The sequence below is a fragment of the Ahaetulla prasina genome, chromosome 4 (assembly GCF_028640845.1).
Source record: "Ahaetulla prasina isolate Xishuangbanna chromosome 4, ASM2864084v1, whole genome shotgun sequence".
NCBI classification, from domain to species: domain Eukaryota; kingdom Metazoa; phylum Chordata; class Lepidosauria; order Squamata; family Colubridae; genus Ahaetulla; species Ahaetulla prasina.
In genome coordinates this window covers 143,109,677-143,128,539 of record NC_080542.1, presented here as the reverse complement: position 1 = coordinate 143,128,539, position 18,863 = coordinate 143,109,677, and the positions used below count along the sequence as shown (strand labels likewise).

General features: G+C 45.2%; 1 protein-coding gene across 1 annotated transcript in view; it reads left to right on the top strand.

Moving 5' to 3' along the window:
* GORASP1 (golgi reassembly stacking protein 1) overlaps positions 1 to 18,808 on the top strand; it is a 29,582-nt gene extending 10,774 nt beyond the window's left edge. The window contains exons 4-9 of the mRNA XM_058184052.1: positions 2,822 to 2,908; positions 6,021 to 6,151; positions 9,203 to 9,341; positions 11,488 to 11,638; positions 12,695 to 12,844; positions 16,847 to 18,808. Coding sequence (XP_058040035.1) covers positions 2,822 to 2,908; positions 6,021 to 6,151; positions 9,203 to 9,341; positions 11,488 to 11,638; positions 12,695 to 12,844; positions 16,847 to 17,112 — 924 coding nt within the window. The 3' untranslated portion in view covers positions 17,113 to 18,808. The remainder of the gene's footprint in view (positions 1 to 2,821; positions 2,909 to 6,020; positions 6,152 to 9,202; positions 9,342 to 11,487; positions 11,639 to 12,694; positions 12,845 to 16,846) is intronic.
* Positions 18,809 to 18,863: the final 55 nt, after the last annotated feature.

Genomic DNA, 18,863 nt, shown 5'->3' with positions numbered 1-18,863 from the left:
CAAAAGCCTTAATTAAAATATAAAAATTAAAACCCAAGATAAAACCCACAAACTAAAATCTAACTCAGTCCTGCGCAGTTAAATAGATATGTTTTAAGCTCGCGGCGGAAGGTCCGAAGGTCCGGAAGTTGGCAAAGTCCTGGGGGCAGTTCATTCCAGAGGGTGGGAGCCCCCACAGAGAAGGCCCTTCCCCTGGGCGTCGCCAGACGACATTGCCTCGCTGACGGCACCCTGAGGAGTCCCTCTCTGTGAGAGCGCACGGGTCGGTGAGAGGTATTCGGTAGCAGCAGGCGGTCCCAGATAACCCGCCCTATGCCATGGAGCGCTTTAAAGGTGGTCACCAAAACCTTGAAGCGCACCGGAAGGCCACAGGCAGCCAGTGCAGTCTGCGAGGATGGGTGTTATCACGGGAGCCACGAGGGCTCCTCTATCACCAGCGCAGCCGCATTCTGGACTAACTGCAGCCTCCGGATGCCCTTCAAGGGAGCCCCATGTAGAGAGCGTTGCAGTAATCCAGGCGGGCGTCACGAGTGCGTGGGTGACTGTGCACAGGGCATCCCGGTCCAGAAAGGCGCAACTGGCGCACCAGGCGAACCTGGTAAACGCTCTCCTGGAGCGGCCGTCAAATGATCTTCAAAGACAGCCGTTCATCCAGGAGGGCGCTAAGTTCGCACCCCTCCGCCGGGGCCAATGACTCGCCACCGATGGTCAGCCGCGGTTAGCTGACTGTGCGGGATGCTGGCATCCACAGCCACTCTGTCTTGGAGGATTGAGCTTGAGCCTGTTTCTCCCCATCCAGACCCGTACAGCCTCCAGACACCGGGACAGCACTTGATAACCGTTGGGGTGGTCCGGTGTGGAAAGGTACAGCTGGGTGTCATCCGCATACAGCTGATACCTCACACCAAAACCACTGATGATCTCACCCAGCGGCTTCATGTAGATGTTAAACAGAAGGGGCGAGAGGAACGACCCCCGCGGCACCCCCCCAGCGGGGCGCCTCGGGCCGACCTCTGCCCCCTGTCAACACCGACTGCGACCGGTGGGAGAGATAGGAGGAGAACCACCGATAAACGGTGCCTCCCACTCCCAATCCCTCCAGCCGGCGCAGCAGGATACCATGGTCGATGGTATCGAAAGCCGCTGAGAGGTCTAATAGGACCAGGGCAGAGGAACAACCCCTATCCCTGGCCCTCCAGAGATCATCCACCAACGCGACCAAAGCCGTCTCTGTGCTGTAACCGGGCGGAAACCGGACTGGAGCAGGTCTAGATAGACGGTTTCATCCAGGTGCAGGGAAACTGATATGCCACCATACTCTCTACAACCTTCGCGCGGCGGGTTGGAGACTGGACGATAATTACCTAAAACAGCGGGTCAGGAAGGCTTCTTAAGGAGGGTCTCACCACCGCCTCTTTCAAGGCGGCGGAAGACACCTCCACCAAAGAAGCGATCGTAATCACCTGGAGCCAGCCTCGTGTCACCTCCTGAGTGGCCAGCACCAGCCAGGAGGGGCACGGGTCCAGTAAACACGTGGTGGCATTCAGTCTACCCAACAACCTGTCCATGTCCTCGGGAGCTACAGGGTCAAACTCATCCCAGACATTTCCGGCCTCTCATCTCTCTCTTTCTCTCATCTTTCTCCCTCTCTCATTTGTGTGTGTGTCAGTGCATGCGTGCGTGTTCCCTCTTGAACCATTTCCAAAAAAAAACGAGAGTTGGATTTTTTGTTTTTTGTTTTTGCTGATGTTGTTCTTTCTTCTTTGGGTGCTTTTTACCATATGATTTAAATCAAGAATCATTTCAGGTTCCCAGACAAATTAAGCTCTTTTGTCCCCCTGCTGTGGTTCCCTCTCGGCTGGCTGCCTCGCCCCTCTACTTGCCTCTTTTTCCAGCCCTTGTTGGGAGACGCATGACTTTTGTCCACACCTAGCAGAGGGAAACTCAAAGCATTGGGGGCTTCAAAAGGGGCAGAATGTGCTTCAAAATGTACGGCTCTAACAGTGAGTAATGTCAAGTTGGCCACGCCCACCCAGTCACATGACCATCAAGCCACGCCCACAGAAGTGGTAGCAAATATTTTTACATTTCACCCCTGAGTTGAAGTCCACAAGTCTTAAAAGTTGCCAAAGTTGGAGACTCCTGACTTATAGTGTAACTACCAGCACTTTGAATTGAACCCAGAAAGGATTTGGCAACTGGATTAAAATGCTTTTCCCACTGGCTTTGTTGAATATGTGTTATGTCTGCGCCCCCCAAGCCGGGCCCCCTGCCAGAAAGTGACTTGGAAAGTGAGGGGGAAGGGCCATCAGGACTTACCTTGGGAGCACCGGCTTCCCTGGCTCAGCTCCAGGAGCCAGAGGCAGACCGGGTGGAGGAGATAACGAGGCCTCCATCCCCTGACTCTTCGCCCCCCCCCGGCCACGCCTCCAGACCCTGCTGATGGCAATCAGGCCTGGCTGGACCCTAGGTTTCATAGGCAGGAGAGGCGGGAACAACAGAAGCAGGGGTGGGGCAGACCTAGGAACTGCTGAGTCATGGAGCCACACCCCACAGGATATAAAACCAGCGAGGGCTGCTGTGCCTCTTCGTAGCAGGCAAATCAACTACTTAACTGGAGCTGAAGTACTGTTTGTTCCTGGGTGACTCATCGGCATCAAGGGAGATAACAGAATTACTTGGCCGATGCTCGCTAGTTTGCTGCCAGAGCTGATGGTGCCGGCTAATTAAGCCATCGCTGGGACGGAGGCGAGGGGACAGAACAATATGCTTGAATTACATGGTCCATAGCCATAACCATGGTCTGTTCTCTCTCGTCTAGGATGTGGAGCCAGCTTCTCCGGCAGCCTTAGCTGGCCTGAAGCCCCATTCTGACTATATAATTGGATCGGATCAGATACTCCATGAGGTAAAGATTCAGAAGAGTGATAATTGACGCCAAGGTGAAGTCAGGAGAGATTGGTCTTTGGTGATGGTGGCCAGGGTGGATTTGATTTAAATTGAGTCAATTTAAATCACGATTCAAATCACTAGTAAGAAGGCTTGATTTAAATCAACTTGATTTAAATCATAATTTTTAAAGAGCAACTGTCATCTCTGCCCCGCAGCGGCTCCTCCTCTGACCTGCTATTGACTCACTGACAGTCCCAATATTGCAGAATATACGGCCTCATGCTAAATAACTGAGCTCCATTTCAGGCTGAATAAACTAAATTATTAATGTGATTTAAATAGCAAACTATCTTTAGATAGATTTTTACTCCAAAAGCATTTTATTAAAATAAATTCGATTAAAAAAAATCTGATTTAAATTTAAAAAAATGATTTTATTTATTTATTTACTTTAAAAATAATCTATTTTTATCTGCCCTAATGATGGCTGTGAATATTTTTAAGGCTTCTGCATTGTTCTGCACTTGGTTCCTTTTACCTTTCCTTCTCTTGTGCTTGATTTCTTATTGTCCCTTTGCTGCCAAGAGCTTGAGAAAGTTTTCTGCAAAAAGCAAAACTAACCGAAGCATAATGGGGAAGAGAGACCGTTGCATGTGGAACTGCATTTTCAGGTTTCCCTTCGCCTCTAAACCAGCAAGGTCCAAACTTGGCAATTTTAAAACCTGTGGACTTCAACTCTCAGAATTCCCTAGCCAGCATGGCTGGCTGGGAAATTCTGGGAGTTGAAAGTTCACAAGCCTTAAAGATTCACAAGCCTTTTTTCCTGCATTTTTTTTTTTTTTTTTTTGCTTTCCTAGGCAGAAGTTCTTATGGGCCCTAATACTTTAGGCTGGGATTTGTCAAACTGGTTCACGGACCTTTTTAACGATCCCCAGGAACTTGAGACGTAGAAGTTTTTCACTGGAGGCTTCTAAGAAGAGACTGAACAGCCACTTGGCTCAAAGTGTATAGGGCAGTGATGGCTAACCTTTTTGCAGTTGTGTGCCATAAGCAGGAGGGGGGGGAGCGCCTGGGGGGGGGGAGGTCATGCACATTCATGCCCACACCCATAATTCAATGTCCCATGACTCCCCATGCCCCATTTTGGGCCTAGCAGGCCTACCTGAAGCCTCCGGAGAGTGAAAACTGCCTTCCCCCCCCCCAAAGACACTCCGGAGGCCGAAATCGCCCTCCCAGAGCCTCCCTGCGAGCCCTGTACTTACCTGGCTGCGTGGAGACTCCTGGGAGGGGAGGCGTGGGCGGGACCAGCTAAAAATCAGCTGGACGGCGTGCCACCCGTGGCACGTGTGCGATAGGTTCGCCAACACAGGTATAGGGTCTCCTGCTTGAGCAGGGCGTTGGATTAATGCCCCATGGTCCCTTCCAGCTCTATTCTGATTGATTGAGGGCAGAGGGGAAACATTGACTTGAATGAAGGGCCGTGGTGGTTCAGGCTGTAAGAAGCCTGTTATTAAAACACAGCAGCCTGCAATTACTGCAGGTTCAAGCCCCACCAGGCCCAAGGTTGACTCGGCCTTCCATCCTTTATAAGGTAGGTAAAATGAGGACCCAGATTGTTGGGGGCAATAAGTTGACTTTGTATATAAATATATAAATAGAATGAGACTATTGCCTTGCACACTGTAAGCCGCCCTGAGTCTTCGGAGAAGGGCGGGATATAAATGTAAATAATAATAAAAAAAAACTGATTTTCTTTTGTTAGAACTTTGCCTCTTGCTCAGGGCTTCTGGGATTTTTATTTTTTTTTAACTAAATGAATATCTGGCCTGAAAAAGTTTTTTAAAATTGTGTGTCGAAGTCATGAAAATAGCACTGTCCCATCATGATGCAAGCTCCACCTGCTTCATACATACATTTGATACGATGATGGATGTTCAGGAGTGGGGAGGGCAGAATTATGATGTAATACTGCTTTTGTTGTTTGCCCCCCTCCCTTGTTCTTCCCTCCCCACCCCTCTGCTCCCAAAGCACAATTTCTTTTCTCCATGTCCACAACTCATGAGGGCTTCACCCTAAAAAATAAATCCTCCTATTATGGCAGTGTTTCTCAAACTTGGCTGCTTTAAGACATCTGCGGAGTCCTTGGTGCTGAAGTAAGTTCTGAAGTTACCTACTTGGGTAATGAACTGTCTGCAAGAAAATAGCCAAGCTCAGAGACCACCAAGGACCCCACAGTTCAGCCTTGAGCTGCATATTGGTTTAAGATGTCTGGACTTCAACTCCCAGAATCCCTCAACCTGGATGAGTGGATTTCAACCCCCCAGCATCTCCTAGCCAGCATGGATGGACTCCAACTCCCAGAATTCACCAGCCAGCATGCCAGCTGGGGAACTCTGGGAATTGAAATTCAGACATCTTAAAGTCGCAAGGTTGAAGATCATGGAATTATGGTGTTTTGTTGTATTTTGAGGCATTTTTTTAAGGAAGGCATGGAGAGCACAGCACCCTAAAACTAGAATTGAAACATGCAAATGAAGGTTCAGTCATCCAGGCCAAAAGTATCTTAAAAGGTTAACTCATGGCAACTGCACCAAACTTTATTAAAACTGAAACATTTCGTTACTCATCCAAGTAATTTCTAAACGTCTCAGCTTTGATAAACGTCCGGTTGCCATGATTTAACCTTTTAAGAAGCGGAATCAGAAGGGACCCAAAGATCTTGACTAGTTCCTTCATTGTGCTGGAAAATCAATTTATCTATACATTTGATGGGGTGGAGGGCAATGTCTCCCTGATCAAAGAACAGGCTGTAAATTCTCTCCCCTAACAGTTTATTCCAGGAACTGGATGTCTGGGGAGGTATAAAGCAGTGGTCATCAACCAGTAGTCCATGGACCACTGGTGGTCCGTGAGAAGATTTTGGTGGTCCACAGAAAAATTATTTGCATTTTTTATATTGCACGATTGCACTATTTTTCTTTTAAAAAAAATCATATTAGTGGTCCATAGGATTTAAAGTTATGAACTTAGGTGTCCCTGAGGTCCAGAAGGTTGGTGACCTCTGGTATAAAGGGGAAGGGGTAGCATGTTGCTGCAGACTCTGAATGATGGATCTCTCTCTTGTTCAGTCTGAGGATTTCTTCTCCTTGATTGATTCCCATGAGGGAAAGCCTCTGAAGCTAGTGGTCTATAACACGGAAACGGATTCCTGCCGAGAGGTTTTTGTGACCCCCAACGGAGCCTGGGGTGGAGAAGGAAGGTATGACTTTAGAAACCGTGAGGGTGTGGGCAAGATCAGACAGATCCTGGGTCTCCTAGTTCAGGGGTCTCCAACTTTGGCAACTTTAAGCCTGGCGGACTTCAACTCTCAGAATTCTGGGAGTTGAATTCCGCCAGGCTTAAAGTTGCCAAAGTTGGAGATCCCTGTTCTAGTGCATACTTCCTTTCTATCCTTAAAATATCCTGGGTCCAATGATACCATGGTAGAGGTAGTCCTCGACTTGCAACGGCAATTGAGCCCAAATTTCTGTTGCTAACCCAGGCAGTTGTTAAGAGAGTTGTGCTGTGTTTTACAACCTTCCTTGCCACGATTCTCGTTAATGGAATCCCTGCAATTGTCAAATAAGTAACACAGCTGTTAAGTGAATCGGGCTTCCCCACTGACTTTGCTTGTCAGAAGGTTGCAAAAGGGGGGGGGGAGTCATGTGATCCTGGGGAACACTGCAACCATCATAATAACCTATGAGTCAGGGTCTGAATTTTGGTCATGTGGCCATGGGACGCTGGAAGGTCATAATACATTTTGGGAATAATCTGTGGCATTTTCTTTGGGGTGGGATGGTTGAGTTGGGATTTCCCCCTTACAGTCTGACTTAAGTACACAGAACACCCACCATGGCTCCCTTCTGTTCCATTCTTCCTTCTTTGACATCAGCACAATGCTACAATAGGTATGCCATGGATAGGCAGAATCTTTCTCTCCTGTTGGTAGCTGGGTTTCATTATGGCATGTTAGAAAATCACTTTTTTAGTCTCGTGTAGACTAAAAAAGTAACATAGAATCAAAATTACATGAAGTGTTAGTACCGCTTTATAAAGCCTTAGTAGGCCCACACCTGGAATAACTACATCCAGTTAAGATGATCAAAAGCCTGGAGACTAAAACATATGAAGAAGAGTTGCAGGAACTGGGTATGGCCAGTTTAGAGAAAAGAAGGACCAGGGGTGACATGATAGCAGTCTTCCAGTATTTGGGGGTCTGTCATAGAGAAGAGGGGGGTCAACCTATTCCCCAAAGCACCAGAAGGCAGGACAAGAAGCAACAGATAGAAACTCACCATGGAGAGAAGCAATTTGGAACTAAGGAGAAATTTCCTAGCAGTGAGAATGATTAAGCAGTGGAATGAGTTGCCTTTAGAAGTTGTGGGTGCTCCAACGCTGGAGACTTTTAGGAAGAAATTGAACAACCATTTGTTTGGAATGGTATAGGGCAGGGATGACTAACCATTTCTGGACTGACTGCCCAAAGTGCCGAACCCTCCAAATGCAATGCACACGACATGCCCCCCCTGCGAATGCTTGTGCACTCTCCCGCACAAGGCCCACGCATGCATGTGCGACCCCTCTGCGAATGGGTGGCAGAGATCTAACAACCAGCTGGCTGGTGAGAAGTGTGCACACATGGCATGGTGGAGCTGAACTGGGGCGACAGCTCACGTGCCCACAGAGAGTGCGCTGCGTGCCACCTGTGGCATGCGTGCCATATGTTTGCCATTCCAGGTATAGGGTCTCCTGCTTGAGCAGGGGGTTGGACTAGAAGATCTTCAAGGGCCCTTCCAGCTCGGTCCTGATTGATTGGTTGGGAAGGGGGCAGGTCTTCAGTATTCCCTCCTTTTTTTCCCTGCAAGGGTTTACGGCAGCGTTGGTTAACCTTCCGCATTCTCGCATGCTGCCCGTATGCCGGAAGTGGCATGCAAAACCGTCCCGAAACAAATGCGCGCCCTCGCTGGCTCCCATCGCGTTCCTGTGGTCAAACGCGTGCTGGCCAGCTGGCCGTCGCGCACGCGATGCTGGCGACTCTGGAAGTGCAGCGGTCCATTGCGCATGCGTGATGGCAAACCTCTGGCACGCATGCCATCACGCGCATGCGCAGTCCGCCGACACTGCGCGCACACGACGGCCAGCTGACCGGTGCACATTTGACCACAGGAACGCAACGAGGAGCCGGTGAGGACGCGCATTTGTCTCGGGACAGTTTTGCGTGCCACTTCTGGCACGCATGCCATAGGCTCACCAATGCTGGTTTAGGGGGAGGCTGTCCTTTTTTCCTTTTTTCCTATAGTCTGTGGGGCAGGGACTTAGTAGCGCTTTGCGATCACTCGAAAGTTGAATTTTCCTACACATTATTTCCCACTGCAAGGGGAAAAAAAGTAAAGATGGTTAAACTGATTTTGCTTTATTCAGAGAAAAGAACATACCTAATTTTGCTTTCATTTGGAAACTGTTTCTGGATTTTGTGCTTGTGACTACAAGAAAATAATAATGAAACTTTGATTTTGGTTTTGCTGATTAGATAAATTTGTTGTGGTGGTAGAGATGGCTAGTTAGTACAAGTAGACCTTGATTTAGGACCAGAACTAAGTCCCAAATTTCTGTTGCTGAGTGAAACGTTTGTTAAGTGAGTTTGCACCATTTTATGACCTTTCTTGCCGTAGTTGTTAAGTGAATCACTACAGTTGTTAAGTTAGTAACACGACCGTTAAGTGAATCTGGCTTCCCCAGTGATTTTGCTTGTGAGAAAGTCACAAAATAGGATCACGTAACCCCAGGACATTGCAACTGTCATAAATATGGACCAGTTGCCGTACATCTGGATTTTGATCACATGACCTTGGGGATGCTGCAGCGGTCGCAAGTGCCAAAAACAGTCTTAAATCATTTTTTTCAGTTCTGTTGTAACTTTGAATGGTCACTAAACAAACTGTTGTAAATCGAGAACTACCTGCACATATTACTGTGTCAAAGCAAAAAGTTGAGGCTGTAATATTATTTTTCATTGTGCTAAAAGGCCTTTTTTATTTTCTTTTTCCCTTCTGCCCCACATTTTCCCTTTTCCCCATTTTCCTCCCCCTTGTTTCCCGTTATTTTCATTTTCCTTTGTATTTTATAGTCAGATAAACTAACAAAAATGTGAAGATGCAGAAAGTAGAGTTTCCCTTAATAGTGGAGTTTCTGTTTGCAGCTCCCCCCATTATGTTTTAAAAACCAGAGTGTGCACCCTATTTCTGACCACATTTGCTTTCTTGTGCAGCTTAGGATGTGGCATTGGATATGGCTACCTGCACCGAATTCCCACACAGGCTGCTACCCCAAAGAGAGCAGCTGAGACCTCTTTGTCTTCGCCCTCTGGAGACGCACCCCCCGAATCCCCAGCTAATGGCTACATGGAGGTAAGGAGGTTTTATTCCGGACACGGCTTAGTTAACTTCTGTACACCTTGTGAGCAAATTTATAGCTGGAGGGGATATCATAGCCCCCCCCCTCCCCCCGCCGGTGCCCCTTCCTCCAGTTTTTTTTTTTAGCAATTTCTTAACCTCTCCAGGTTCTTCCTACTGAAATGTGGTGGCTGGTAGCCGAAGAACTGTGGCATAAGATGGATGCGTTAAATTTCTGATATCTTATTTCATTCACCACCTTTTCTGCTTTGCCTGAGTTATTTTAAGAGGTCTGAATATTCTGGTGAATGTTTACGCTGCTTTGGTGGGACCCACACATGGAATATCTCATCCAATTTTGGTCACGTGATATAAAAAAAGATACTGAGAGCATGAAGAGTGCAGAAAAGAGCAAAAAGATTAGGAGTCTGGAAGCTAAAGCCTATGATGAATGGTTGCAGGAACAGGGTCTGTCTAGTTTAATGAAAAGAAGGACTAGGGATGACATGATAGCAGCCTTCCGATGTCTCAGGGGCTGCCCCAAAGAAGACGGAGTCAAGCTATTCTCCAAAGCACCTAAAAGCAGAGCAAGAAGCAAGGGTGGAAACTAATCAAGGAGAGAAGCAACTTAGAACTAAGGAGGAATTTCCTGACAGCTTCTGAAAGAGAAGAGAGTGTGTGCAACTCCATCTCTTTCCTTTTTCCTGCAAATAATTTACGGGACCGCCTACTGCTACCAAATACCTCTCACCGACCCGTGCGCTCTCACAGAGAGGGACTCCTCAGGGTGCCGTCAGCTAGGCAGTGCCGTCTGGCGACACCCAGGGGAAGGGCCTTCTCTGTGGGGGCTCCCACCCTCTGGAACGAACTCCCTCCAGGACTTCGTCAACTTCCGGACCTCCGAACCTTTCGTCGCGAGCTTAAAACACACTTATTCATCTGCGCGGGACTGGATTAGATTTTAAAGTTATGGGTTTTAAGGGGTTTTTATTATTTATACTATTTTTAAATTTGGCAATAGAATAAGTTTTTTAATTGTCGTTTTAATCTGTATTTATATGTATTTTAACTGCCTGTGAACTGCCCTGAGTCCTTAGGGAGATAGGGCGGTATATAAATTTGAAAAATAAATAAATAAATAAATAAATAAATAATACCCCCACCCTGCCACAGTACAGGTTGTCTTCACTTAGTGTAAAGTAGAGAAGATTGGCATCTTAGGACCCCCTAATTAGGAATTACCTGTTCCCAATTAAAGATAGTCCTCTACTTACAACAGTTCATTTAGTGATCATTTGAGGTTACAATAGCATTGAAAAAGTTACTTATGACTATCTTCCATACTTTCATACTGTTGCAGCAACTCCATGGTTACGTGGTCAAAATTTGGATGCTTCGTAAACTGACTCATATTTATGACCTTTGCAGTGTCCAGGGGGTCACGTGAGCCCCTTTTGCGACCTTCTGACGAGCAACCATGTTGCTAACTTTGCAACTGCAGGGATTAACTAGACCAGGGGTCTGCAAACTTGGCTCTTTTAAGACTTGTGGACTTCAACTCCCAGAGCTGAACTCTGGGAGTTGAAGTCCACAAGTCTTAAAAGAGCCAAGTTTGCAGATACCTGCTCTAGACAAATGTGGCAAGAAAGGTCGTAAAATGGGGCAAAGCTCATTTAACAAATGCCTCACAGCAACATAAATTTTGGGCTCAATTGTGATCATAAACAAAACTATCTGTACTGTCATTGTAAGACAGTAATTTCTTAAATATAGGTTAGTCCAGTATGAAGGTTAAGATGATGGACTAGGAACTTGGAGGCTTAAGTTCAATTCTCCAGACAACTATGAAATTCCCTGAGAACTCTGGGCCAGTAGCTCTCTTATTCAGTCCAGCCTGCCTCGCAGGGTTGTTGTGAAGAAAAACAGGAGTGCTCCATCCAACATCGTGAGGAGTTCCTGAGGGAAAGCCAGGATGTAAAATCTAATCAACAACGCATTTGATTGGCCAAGCTGAACATGAAGAAGCCGCGTTATGGTTTAGAATAACCTGTGAACTAGCCATCCACCTGTGTTATTCAGCAGAGAAAGAAGCTTCCGAGGAGGCATCTGAATGGCAGTGGGTAAAGTCACAGACAGTCAAAATGGATCCTTTTTTTTTTAGGCTTCCTTGATGGCACCTAGCCCCAGAACTGAAGAAACCGAGAGTTTGGGTTACATCTCCAATCAAAGTGCAATTGCCTATTCATTCGAAAATTCCCTGCACCTTCCTGCTCCTACTCCTCCTCCTCCTGTCCAGAGAGTCATGGATCCAGGTAATTCAATATCTCTCCTTTTTTAAATTTCCTATCTGTGCTGACATTTATGGGAGTTGTAGCCCAGCACCTCAAAGGGATATCTGGTTGGGCAAAGCACTTGAGAAGATGCTTCACATCAGGGCAACATCAAATTCAACATACAAACTGAATTTGTTGGCCTCTGACTAGACCACAGGGGTGTCAAACTCAAAGCTGGATTTGGCCCACGGGGTGCTTAAAACCGGCCCATGGGGTCAGCCTGGAAATATCAAAGGACTGACCCGCGGTGCCTCTGCCGGCTAAAACAGGCTGCGTGCAATCCCCTCCCCCGCCTCATTTTTGCCTTCCCTGACCTGCAGTACCCTGCCGGCCAAAAATGGGCTGAAAACGTGGGCCATTTTTGGCCAGAAGAGTGCTGCAGGAGGTCATGGAGGGCAAAAATGAGGTGTGGGGGGCCACATGCAGACACCCCCCCCGTGCCCCGTTTTGGCCAGTAGGGTCCTGCAGGACGTGTCCGTCCCGTCTCCCCCACCCCCGCTGCCAGTGTGTGGAGAACTACAATGCTGATCTGGCTCTCGAAGAAATCCAGTTTGACACCCTTGGACTAGACAAATGTGCAATATATTTTTCCTGCAGAGAACAAATAAGTGTGTAAGATGCAGCAGGAACATTACCACCCCAAAGGCTCATTTTTGGTCAGCTTTCAGATTCTTTTCCTTTCCTCTACATTTTCACACCCATGTCCCCTTTAACGACTGAGAATTTTCTAGCACCTTCCAACCAGGTCTGAGATGTACGACAGTCCTCCTCACTCTTATTTTGGTACAGCAAGAGTAACATGGTTCCTGAGGACTTTCTAAGTCACTCATACTTTACACACTTACTGAGTATGCTAAACCAGGATGGACCACACTTATTTGTACAAGCCAAAAGGAATGAAGGTGCTAGTAGTGTATCTCCCTGAGGTTCAGTGCAGTTCTATCAAAGAGGAGGGCAGAATGTTGTCTGTGCTGGTAAAATGGTTTAGCTTATCTGATATTTTGTCAGGTGTATTTTTTTTTCTTCTCCCTGCAGATTTTATAGATATGTCCGGAGCTCCTTTTCCTGAATTAATTGATTTAGTAAAAACAGCCCACGTGCCTTCCTCTCCTTCTTTCACCTTATCAGATGTTCTGGAAGCTTCTGGAAGCTTATCCACATATAGTGAAACTCCTTCATATTTTGGTAAGCAGAATTGGAAGCCGTTTGGCCTGAAAAGATAAAAGGAGGATGGCCCATGCTATGTAGGCTTTATCATTGCGGTGGTTTATTTGTTATTTCTGCTTTTATTTCTCGCATGTGAACTTCCTTAATACAAATACTGTAGTGAAAAGGGCATGGGAATTGTATGATTAGAGTGGTATAAAAATCAAATAAGGACAATTCACCAAGAAATAATCACATCCGCATGACTAGTAAAGAGAATTAGGATTTCTGGCATGTCCAAAATACAGGTAGTCCGTACAATCAGAGTGGGACCAAAATTTCTGTTGCTTTAAGGAAAGCAGTTGTTAAATGAGTTGCCTCCAATTTTTTACCGTGGTGGTTAAACAAATCACTACAGTTGTTAAGTGAATCACAGGGTTGTTAAGTGGATCTGGATTTCCTGCTGACTTTGCTCGTTGAAAGTTGGCTGGGAAGGTCGCAAATGGTGATCCCAGGATGCTGAGATGCTGCAACCATTGTAAATACATGCCAGTTGCCAAGTGCTCAAATTTTAATCCCAGCAACAGTTGAGAGTACCGGGTTGTAAATCAACCTTTTTGGTACCACTGTAACTTTGAACAGTCGCTAAAAAGATGGTTGTAAGAGTTGACTATCTAAAAACAAACAAACAAACATCACATCTCCTTCGAGCTCAGCTCCTAGGACGTGTATGCATTTCTCAGCAATACAGAAATGGTTTTTATTACTTTTTCCTAGTATTTTCTTTCAAATCCCCAGTCTACCTTACCTTACTGCTCTAGGATTTCTTGGTACTCTCCTATCTAAATAGTAACTACACATACTACTGCTAATTTTTTTAGACCAGCCAAAGTCTGTTGCTGTCTGCCAAAGGCTGTAATTTTAGTACCGTGTTCCCCCCAAAATAAGACCAGATCTTATATTAATTTTTGCTCCAAAAGTCGCATTATGGCTTATTTTCCAGTTGTGTTATTTTGGGGGAAATACAGTACTAAACGCCTCTGTCTGCTGATGATCTTAACTGGGGCTTATTTTGGGGTAGGACTTACATTACAAGCATCCTGAAAAATCATGCCAGGCCTTATTTTCCGGTTGGGTCTTTTTTGGGGGGAAACAGGGTATTTCAAGATAATTTTTAAAAATGCCTTTTTTTTAGCATCTTAAAAGACTTGAATTCTTTCCACCATAATTAACAAAATGCAATATTGGATACATTTAACTAAGCTTGCTTGTTTCTCCCCCTTCCCCACTTCCTAGAGCAGACATTATCTAAATAAGCACTGCGTATGAATGTGTCTGAACAACTTTATAAACTTTATTGATAATTATGTTGGCTAAACTTCATTGGCCAGTCATATGTATCTTCATCCAGGGGTGAGATGAGTTCTCAGTCAAAATACAGGTAGTTCTCTAATTAGAAACACTTTGTTTAATGACCATTCAAAGTTACAAAAAAATGACTTATGACTTATTTTTCATACTCATGACCGTTGCAGCATCTCAGGATCTCAAGATGCTTGGAAACTGACTCATATTTATGATGATTGTAGTGTCCCGGGGTCGTTTGTACAGCTTTTGCAACCTTCTAGCAAGTGAAGTCAATGAGGAAGCCAGTTTCACTTAACAACCGTGTCACTAACAACTGCAGTAACTCACTTTACAAATGTGGCAAGAAAGGTCATAAAATGGGACAAAATGCACGGAACAAATGTCTCACTTAGCAACAGAAATTCTAAGCTCAGTTGTGGTCGTGAGTCGAGGGCTACCTGTAACTTAGTTAAAAAATTGCAGATACCTTCATGAAGATTTTGAAAGCATGTCTGCAACCAGTTTAATATTTATATAATGCAGTGGTAGTCAACCTGGTCCCTACCGCCCACTAGTGGGCGTTCCAGTTTTCATGGTGGGTGGGAGGGATTTTGTCCGATACTGAAGCACTTTCCTTTTTTTTAATTTAATTAACTTTTTAAAAAAATTTCTTAGCATTATTTAAAAACATTTTCATTAGGTTTTCATAAAATTCCCCGTGACAGTTTAAATTTCTGAAAATATACTATTTGTATCGCCCGTGCATAAGTTTAGTTCACGTTACGTAAGTGAAACTAAATGGTGCTATAGTGCGACAGCAAACAAAAGAGCCTCGTCCCAGAATAGCTCGTGCATCTCCCCCCACATCACCCAGCTGTAACAGACAAGCAGAGCTGGTAGCCAGTGCCCCCCCCCCCAAACCCAATCCACGATGCGCGAGAGGCATGCACAGATGATACACTTTATAAATCACCATTACTGTGGAACCGATAGGTGGTTAGAAAATTTTACTACTAACAGAGATACAAAAGGGGGCGGTAGGTATAAAAAGGTTAACTACCCCTGATATAATGTGTATGTATGCATTAATGAATGTTTAATACAAAGGAAGTACCAAAACTGGACCCTTTAGGCCAATCACCATGTTTTATTAAAAAAAAATTCCAGAAAAAAATGTCACCGTATTTAGGAATGTTCAAAAGCCCTATGCCATTGTAGAAGAAAATGGTAACCAGTTTTAACATTTAATATTCATAAAATAAATCAATGTTTCCTAACCTTGGGCATTTTAAAGTGTATGGATTTTGACTCCCAGAGTATTCTGGGAATTGAAATATATCTTAAAACGGCTAAGGTTGGAAAACACTATAATAAATTATCTGCATGTTGGAGAGATGGGCTGAGCTAGGGGAGGAGTCAAACGGGGAATTAGTCTGGAATCCCTATGTGCAGAGAGAGAGAGACGAACTGCATTGAAAGTGTTATGTCAGAATGAAAAAGTATTTGGGATATCCTTGCTAACCATGAGCAATATTCAGTTGAGATCTGTTTTGTTTTAGAAAAGTTCATGCCACTTCCCCCCCCCCCAAAAAATATTAGCAGTCATTGCCTTGGGATCTGTGCCCACTGCCTTTCATAAATACAGTTAGTCCTCGACTTATGACCACAATTGAGCCCAACATTTCTATTGTGAAGCGAGACAGTTATTAACTGATTTTTGCCCTATTTACCACAGTTGTTAAGTGAATCACTGCAGTTGCCAAGTAGTAACAACAGTTGTTAAGTGAATCTGGCTTTCCCATTGATTTTGTTTGCCGGAAGGCTGTAAAAGGTGATCCCAAGACCCAGGGACACTGCAACCGTCATAAATGTGGGTCAGATGCCAAACATCTGACTTTAGATCATGTGACCACGGGGATGCTATAAGGATTGTGTGACTTTGTGAAAAATGTCATAGGTCACTTTTTTCAGTGGCATTATAACTTCGAATGATCACTAAATGAACTGTTCCTTGTAAGCCGAGGGCTACCTGTACTACTGTTCTGTCCCCTCCCACTTCAGTCCAGGACACATGTGAACTGACTCAATTAGACAGCAATTTAGTCCATGGCAGCTATCAGCTCTGGCAGCACACCAGCGATCATCTGCCAAGGTTTTCTTTATCTTCTCTGATGCCGGTGTCACAGAAGCTCGTTACTGGAGCAACCGGGAAATCAGGAACAAACAGCAATCCAGGCCAAATGCTCAGTCAAATACTTCAGCTCAAGTTTTCTCCAGTCAGTTTGTTTTGTCCATCACGAAGTAGTAGAGTAGTCCTTCCTGCTTTTATACCCTATGGGGTGTGGCTCTGTGACTCAGCACTCTCTAGGCCTGCCCCGCCCCTTCTTTTGTTACCACCTCTCTTGTCTACGAAATCTGGGATCTAACCAGGACTGATTGTCCACAGCTGGATCTGGAAGCGTTGCCTGGGCGGGGGGAGATATAGGAGACAGAGGCCTCGTCACCTCCTCCACCTGGCCTGCCTTTGGCTCCTGGAGCTGAGCCAGAGAGGCTGGCCCTGCAGAGGGGAACCCTGACGGCCCTTCCCCCTCACTCTCTGAATCACTTTCTGGCAGGGGGCCAGGCCCGGGGAGGCGGAGGCTGGAGCCACAACAACTACAAACGTTTGTGTGTGTGTGTGTGTTTTTTTTTTAGACCAGGCCTCTCTTCCGTTCTCAGAAGAATCGGTATCTCTTCAAGCAGATGAGAGCTGCCATCCCGAATTCCTCGAGGGAAGGCCTTCCGTGTCCCCTCCGCCAGCCTTTCCTATGGACGTGACTCCAGAAGCGCCATCTGGACTGGATGCTGACGCTCAGGAAACTGTTGGACACCTCAGTGGGGTTGAGATCCCCATACAACCCAAAAGAGACAGTGGTGACAAAAGTGCCCAGGAATTGATTGATGAAACCAAAGAGGCCTAAGCTTTTCAGAGGACCTATTTCACCTTTGGGCTTTGAAGCTATTGGCACTGGAAAGCCCTGGTTTTATGGGCTGCGAAAACATTTGATTGGTTTCTGAATCGCAGTAAAGCTCAGCTTCCTTCAGTTACACTATTGACTCTGGGGCCTGTATACCCATGTTAGTTCTGCTTAGTGGTTAACACTAATGATAGGGAGTTCACAAACTGAATTCTTCCTCCTCCTTTTTCTTTTAAAAAAAGAGCTTCTTGTCTCTAGCGGCTCATACATTTTAAAAAAGAAAGGGGGCAGGTAGGAATTTACTGGGGGGTTTGAGACTGTTTTTTGAGGTAACTTAAGCCTCTTTGGCTTAGTGTACCTGTTTTGCTCTATATTTGCTTCCCAAATCTCCTCACCACTTCCTCCCCGCCCCAATTTTGGGAGTTGAAGTCCACATGTCGTAAAGTTGCTCTAGTTGCCCACTCCTTCCTTACGGTAAAGCTTTTAGCCAATTGCAGCTGATAAGAAATGCAGGAAAACTTATAGTAGATGTGGGCTTCAACTCCCAGAATTCCTGACCCAGCTGGCTCAGGAATTCTGGGAGTTCCACATGTTGTATGATTGCCATAGTTGCTCATCCCTGCCTTAAGGTTAGGCTTTTAAGGTGTGTGTGGTTTTTTTTTTGCAAATTTAATTGTTTGTTACCTCTGTGCCCTATCCCTTTGACTTGAGATTATTTTATTTGAAAAGTTAACTTAGAATTTCAATAGGAAAAATACCATGAACTTTTACTCTAAAATCCCATCTCCCCCTATAAGAAAAATCAACCTGTTTGATCTTCCTTTGATCCATTTGAGCTTCTGCCCTGCACCCAAGTCTTCCTGAAAGGCATGAGCAGAATTAAGACCCCAAAGAAAGTATGTTTCTTTCTCTGACCCCAGCAGATTCCATGAATGGGATGGTTTGGGTTTCAGTAAGAGTGGTGTCCACGTGTAAAAGAACGCAATCTCATTATGTAGGTACATTGGGCTGGGAATTTCTCCTAACCTCCGTTTTATGTTTCACCCTAGAGAGCTATAATCATTATTTGCTGCTGCCAAAAGTTTATTTGGAACCCCGTGAAAACTCTCTTGGAATAGTAGCTGAAGAATCAAAGGACACTAGCAATGTAGGGTTTTTACTGCCAAGCTACTGTATGTCTGGTTAGAGGTGTTAGTACAATGGCACTAAATCAATATTTAATTTGAAGTGCATGCTACCAAGCCATCTTGTAATGCAGTGGTGCCTCTTAAAATGGAAGCATTCTTTTCTGCTAATGTGGAAAGTGAGCAAGATTGCTTCCAATATGAATAATGGAGCAAATTGGTAACACTATATTGAGTGTTTCTCAACCTTAGCCGCTTTAAGAAGAATGGACTTCTAATTCCCAGCATTCCCTAGCCAGCATAGACCGGCCGGAGATTTCTTGGAGTTGGAAGTCCCTGCATCTTAAAAGTGGTCAAGGTTGAGAATCATTGACCTACATGCAGGAATGGGCTTTCAAGGATCATTTTCTGATGCTTGTTTCTGAAATTTATTTAGTTATTTTTAAAGATTGTGAAAGTTGCCCATCTGTGTTCATAAGAGAGATTTATTCTAACCTGAAGCCATTTTATTGTTGGTTTTAGAATTTCTTTAACTTGGTACGTTGTCAGCTACTAAAGTCTTACAATGATTTACAGTGGCAGGTGTATTGTCTTAAATATCTCGTGAAACCAGTCCTAAGTCAGAAGTTT